General features: G+C 43.2%; 1 protein-coding gene across 2 annotated transcripts; it reads right to left on the reverse strand.

Moving 5' to 3' along the window:
- Nucleotides 1–556: 556 nt before the first annotated feature.
- On the reverse strand, nt 557–6119 carry BATF (basic leucine zipper ATF-like transcription factor). Of its 2 annotated transcripts, none has more exons than XM_063439032.1 (3): nt 6021–6119; nt 2151–2255; nt 557–861 (listed from the first exon to the last, which is right to left on the reverse strand). In XM_063439032.1, exons 1-3 carry the CDS (start codon nt 6090–6092, stop codon nt 685–687), a joined length of 354 nt encoding a protein of 117 aa, XP_063295102.1. In that variant the 5' UTR covers nt 6093–6119; the 3' UTR covers nt 557–684. The 2 variants fall into 2 exon arrangements, with proteins under 2 accessions (XP_063295102.1, XP_063295103.1); XM_063439033.1 differs by lacking the exon at nt 6021–6119 and adding an exon at nt 2466–3305.
- Nucleotides 6120–6335: the final 216 nt, after the last annotated feature.

Here is a 6335-nt window from a genome sequence, read left to right on the forward strand (position 1 = left end):
TAATGCTTTAAAATCGTGACATTGTATGTTGCACAGCCTCTCAGCAGCATCTTAAGCCATCATTGTAATTTATTTTATTTTTATTGCAACAGTAAGTGGGTGCAGCCCCACCAGCACCTATAGACCAGCCTCTGCTAGTGGCCTTCCAGGTAGATAACCTAATTCCGCAACGCAGCTTCAAATATAGCCATCTCAACATCAGAAAACCTCTCACGTTATATTGGCAGTGATTCACTAAACACTTCATTGTAAGGAGTAAAAACTAAATGGTAAAGTTATGAGTACAGCCACATTTTGCCATTCACTTTTCAGTAAGATTTGGTGTTTAATGGATTGTCAAGAACTCAAAGTGAATTTCAAATGTTAAAAATAGCCAACTTGGAAAAAAAAACAAAGCCAGCTATATTTTTTTTGGGATATTTTGGGTTACAATTTGAAGAATATATTTAGAATAGCACATAGCGTTGTCCCAGTCAGGGTACGTCATTAACAAGCACCTCCTACTGACGTGTGATATGCAAACCATATACGATTAACATCGTCTGTATGAAGCCGCTTATGCTTTATTTACACAAAATAAAAATACATTAAAAAGTTAGAAAAATAATAATTACAGTCTTTGGCTGATTAACGTAATGGGTCCGTGCCGGCTCCTTGTGCCATTGGCAGTGTCTCTGTGCATGCTTACTGCTGGTAGCGTGGGGAGGCTACGTGTGGTTGGAAGGCAGACTGTTTGGTGGCACTGAGTACACAGATAGACTGATGCGTACTCAACACACAGGTCAGATATTTTAGCTCCTCCCTCAGCAAGCGAATCTCTCTGCGCAGTGTGGAATTCAGTCGCTCCAGACTCTCGCTTTCCTGGGAATAGATTTAGAACATGTCAAGAGCACATTACATATAAACACGGATATACATTCATTTGTAGGGTTATGCCACTAGCCAGGCCTTACAAGTTACCCACCACTGCAAGCCATGGTATACTCTCCAGGGGGCTAGCGGGGGGAAAGAATGAGCCCTGCAGGATATATATCTAGGCATTAAGTTATACACCACTGCAAGCCATAGAATATTTACCAGGGGTGACTTGCCCTGTGTAAGAGTGTGTGTATAATGTATATATATATAAATAAATAATACAAATTATTCCTGCACTCACGCTTAAATATCCCTTAGAGGTCGGGTGCTAGCAGGCCATGTCTAGTATTATTCATCCATCCAAAGTAGGCAGGAGCACTCACGTGTTAAAAGTCCACAATTTATTATGACATAGTATAAAAACGATCAACGTTTCAGTCCTGCATAGAGGACTTTCATCAGAATCAAAAAAAGTTTTGATCCTGATGAAAGTCCTCTATGCAGGACTGAAACGTTGATCGTTTTTATACTATGTCATAATAAATTGTGGACTTTTAACACGTGAGTGCTCCTGCCTACTTTGGATGGATATATATATATTCTACACTAGCCAGTAGAAATTTTGCCCTGTCGTGTCTGCGATGGCATACAATGGCAAATAATGTTAAGGGCCTGGCTCAATAGGACTTTAAATTTTAAGTCCTCTGGCTTGCTCTCTTGTTCTGTGTGTGTGTGTGTGTGTGTGTGTGTGTGTGTGTGTATATATATATATATATATATATATATATAGAGAGAGTGAGAGATATTATATAAAATTTTATTTATATATTTTTTACAGAAATTGTTCTTAATAAAAAGTTAAACAAATACTTGTTGCTTTAAATCAGATAATTATAGATACATTTCAGTAACATAATCATTCACTCAAAACAGAGAGCGATGCCGTTATTAGGGTGTTACATTAAGCTTCTAAATAAGCCATCTGTGTGCGCAAGGTGTGTACTATGCAGTTTATGGTTACCATATTACAACAGCAGTCCCTGATCTCACTCCCTTCCGCAGAAAGCAAACCAGCAGTAACAGGAAGAGGGGGTCTGTAACCTGACAATTAGGAGTTTCCTGAGACAATGGACTTTCTTAATCACCCAGTGCGGGAGGAAGCGCGGTCTATGGCAAGTCACAGTTACTAAGATTTTAAGGGCAGTATTCATGTGCAGAGTCTAGTCATAGCACAGAATACAGACATGTGCAGAATCGCGTGTGTGCTTGCACAGTATTTCAGGTGTACTCACAATGTGCAGAGCGTCTGCTTTCTGTGTCTGTCTTTGGCGACTTTTTTGAGCCGCAATTCGATTCTTCTCCCTCCTCTGAACTTTCTTCATATCATCGGAGGAATCCTGCAGCCAAATGTGACACACACAGCTGTGACATCACAAAGAAAAGCAGTGACATCAGTGCAGACTGACAGAGTGCCATGACATAAGACGAGACCGACATGATAGAATTATGACATCACACAGGGCTGACAGACATTTTGCAAGCGGTGACATTGCACATAGTCAGCAGACGGTCATCATGTTGCACTGGAAGTGAGAACAGGAACATACCTGTCTGTTACATGAAGATGGAGAACTACTGTATCCAGGCTCGTTGCTATCAGAATCTGGTTGCATGTCCTGCTGCCCACAAATTATTCACCAGACTTCACAGTCTGTCACCGATTGCTTAGTTTTTGTACACCTCCTTCCACACGTTTGTCCAAATCAGATGTTAATTGCTTTCTGTGTGTTTCTGTCCCTTTCTGCCGGTGAGTATATTCTGGGCAATTCACTCCTGCTCTACCAAACATCCAGGGTGTCCGTTCCTTTCCCTCCTGTAGTATGTGTGACTGTCTCACTGAGCAAACCCTCTGTGTCTGTTCCTTTCCCTCCTGCAATATGTGTGACTGTCTCGCTGAGCTAACCCTCTGTGTCTGTTCCTTTCCCTCCTGCAATATGTGTGACTGTCTTGCTGAGCTCACTCTCTGTGTCTGTTCCTTTCCCTCCTGCAAGATGTGTGACTGTCTCACTGAGCTCACAGTCTGTATCTGCCCCTCGTTCGATGCCCTTTCTTTGTGCCTGTCTCCCACTCAGTGCCTCTCAGTCTCTCTCCCTGTTCCAGTTGAATACCTCTAACCTCAGCGCAGTCTCTGGACCCTCCCATGACGTGATCACCTTTCCCGTGTGGTTTTGGTGTTTGCAAACCTGAACTGGAAGTCACGAGACCAAGGCCTCTGAAAATGTCAGATTAAAATGAAAGCACATTGAGAATACGCTTAAAAATACCCAGAAAAAACCCATACTTTCGTGATAGAGGAAGGGAGTAGGTGTGTGAGAGATGAGAGACATGTAGTACAAACAATTACGAAAAACACAGAGAAAGGATGAGAACACGTTACACAGAGAAAGGATGGGGAGAACGTGTTACACAGAGAAATGATGGGACATGTTACAGGTGCTGTTAGAGACTGACCGATTGCCCACCAGACATCATTTACATGACTATTCACCAATTTTGGAAACATCCAAATTTATCATATTAAGCTAAAATAAACACTAGTCATATACTGGCTAATTTAGCCTCAGTTTTGCAATTTGGCATTTATTTCACTTCAATTCAATGAGAGAGACAGTGAAAACGAGAGGGACATTCTGAGAGACAGTGAAAACGAGAGGGACATTCTGAGAGAGAGAGACACAGACTGACAGAGAGGGACATTTCAATAGACAGACTGACAGAGAGGGACATTTCAATAGACAGACTGACAGAGAGGGACATTTCAATAGACAGACTGACAGAGATGGACATTTCAATAGACAGACTGACAGAGATGGACATTTCAATAGACAGACTGACAGAAAGGGACATTTCGATAGGCAAATTGACAGAGTGGGACATTCTGAGAGAGACAGACTGACAGAGGGACATTCTGAGAGAGACAGACTGACAGAGGGACATTCTGAGAGAGACAGACTGACAGAGGGACATTCTGAGAGAGACAGACTGGCAGAGGGACATTCAGAGAGACAGACTGGCAGAGGGACATTCAGAGAGACAGACTGGCAGAGGGACATTCAGAGAGACAGACTGGCAGAGGGACATTCAGAGAGAGACAGACTGGCAGAGGGACATTCAGAGAGAGACAGACTGGCAGAGGGACATTCAGAGAGACAGACTGGCAGAGGGACATTCAGAGAGACAGACTGGCAGAGGGACATTCAGAGAGACAGACTGGCAGAGGGACATTCAGAGAGACAGACTGGCAGAGGGACATTCAGAGAGACAGACTGGCAGAGGGACATTCAGAGAGACAGACTGGCAGAGGGACATTCAGAGAGACAGACTGGCAGAGGGACATTCAGAGAGACAGACTGGCAGAGGGACATTCAGAGAGACAGACTGGCAGAGGGACATTCAGAGAGACAGACTGGCAGAGGGACATTCAGAGAGACAGACTGGCAGAGGGACATTCAGAGAGACAGACTGGCAGAGGGACATTCAGAGAGACAGACTGGCAGAGGGACATTCAGAGAGACAGACTGGCAGAGGGACATTCAGAGAAACAGACTGGCAGAGGGACATTCAGAGAGACAGACTGGCAGAGGGACATTCAGAGAGACAGACTGGCAGAGGGACATTCAGAGAGACAGACTGGCAGAGGGACATTCAGAGAGACAGACTGGCAGAGGGACATTCAGAGAGACAGACTGGCAGAGGGACATTCAGAGAGACAGACTGGCAGAGGGACATTCAGAGAGACAGACTGGCAGAGGGACATTCAGAGAGACAGACTGGCAGAGGGACATTCAGAGAGACAGACTGGCAGAGGGACATTCAGAGAGACAGACTGGCAGAGGGACATTCAGAGAGACAGACTGGCAGAGGGACATTCAGAGAGACAGACTGGCAGAGGGACATTCAGAGAGACAGACTGGCAGAGAGGGACATTCAGAGAGACAGACTGGCAGAGAGGGACTTTGTGAGAGACTGACAAGAGGGAAATTTTGAGAGAGCTTGACAAAGAGGAAGTTTGTGACAGAGAGACTGAAAGCAAGAGACTCCAGGGTTAATTCAGTAAACACTAAATTGTTAACAGAAATCTGAATTGAAGATAAAAGTGAGCTATGCTGTCATGGTGCCTGCAATTTCCATTGTAACTCATCTAAATCTGGGGCTTAATTAATAAACAGCATTGTGAGAGCGATAGATTGGCAGAAGTGTCAGTGATAGAGACTGACAGCAAAAGGGCCATTGTGAGAAAGAGACACTCTTACAGTGAAAGATACATTACAAGGTTATTCACTAGACCAGATAGTGTCAGTAATTCTCGAGGGAGACAGACTGAGAGAGAAGAGAGACGGTCCGATGGACAGAGTAAGGAAGAGAAAGAGACAGACTGCAAAAGAACAGAGTGTTCAAGACATAAATTCGCAAATCTGAGATTAAAATTTACAGTATGAAGAGAGCACGAGAGAGGAAAAAGGACAAACTATGTATGAGAGGGTAAGATCTGGAAAAATAACAATGAAGGTTATTCAATAAACTCTGACTCAGCAGCTGACTTGCACGCTTATGTAATAAAACATTGCAATTTGGATATTTACAAAAAATAGCTTGCTAGACAAAATACACATTCCACAATCCTTGAGCGCTAAACATATGAAAGCCCCCAGACGCACTAATAGAAAGGATCAAGTGATATGGTCCATTCGATCTCCTCAGACCACAGGCAGCAGTGCGAGGGTTAATAAACACAGTAAGGAAGCCCACTAAGAAAACAATCCTACAACAACTTCCTTCCTCTGTACTGTCTGCCCACCAGAGGCATTCTCTAAACACATTGTGGTGGAAGTAATAAAATGTGTTAAGTTCTAGCAAACAAATATCACTATTTGTTTCCTCTGTTGACGCAGATTTACCAGTGGAAATGGATGCCACCCACGAGGCGGTAGAATTTGTTGGCACCAGATAAATATAAAAATCCCAGAAGCAGAGCGTTTTACTTATTAGATTCGAGCAGTTTCAAGACAATTCATGAAACGAACAAAACGGACAAAGGACAAGTCCGTAATTCCAGAAAGAAATGCTGGTTAAACTGATACTATAGTGTTAGGAATACAAACCTGTATGCTCCCTCTCTGCCTCCCCCCCAGCCAATAAAGGGATAAAAACGATTCCAGCACCCCTGATGTCATCCAACAGGGAGGACCTAATGCGCAAGAGCGGCGAGCGAGGACAGATATTAAAGGACCACTATAGTACCAGGAAAACAAACTTGGATCTTTAGGGGTGGGTCTACATATTTAACATGCACTTCTACTGCTCCTTTTATCCGTTCTATTTGTTACTTCTCACTTGATCTATAAACTAAATGGCACAGAAATGTGTGTTTCAGTGTACTGCAAAATAAATGCATAATTTTTACATTATGTAATAAA

Source organism: Pelobates fuscus, chromosome 13 (genome assembly GCF_036172605.1).
Source record: "Pelobates fuscus isolate aPelFus1 chromosome 13, aPelFus1.pri, whole genome shotgun sequence".
Taxonomy (NCBI): Eukaryota; Metazoa; Chordata; class Amphibia; order Anura; family Pelobatidae; genus Pelobates; species Pelobates fuscus.

Excerpts from the sequence above, each read along its gene's own strand:
- BATF (XM_063439032.1), bottom strand. The coding sequence starts at position 6,092 with ATGACATCAGGGGTGCTGGAATCGTTTTTATCCCTTTATTGGCTGGGG. Across the intron at positions 2,256-6,020 it reads GGCAGAGAGGGAGCATACAG|GATTCCTCCGATGATATGAA; the intron begins GTTTGTATTCCT and ends ATTTGGCTGCAG. Across the intron at positions 862-2,150 it reads AAGCAGACGCTCTGCACATT|GAAAGCGAGAGTCTGGAGCG; the intron begins GTGAGTACACCT and ends ATCTATTCCCAG.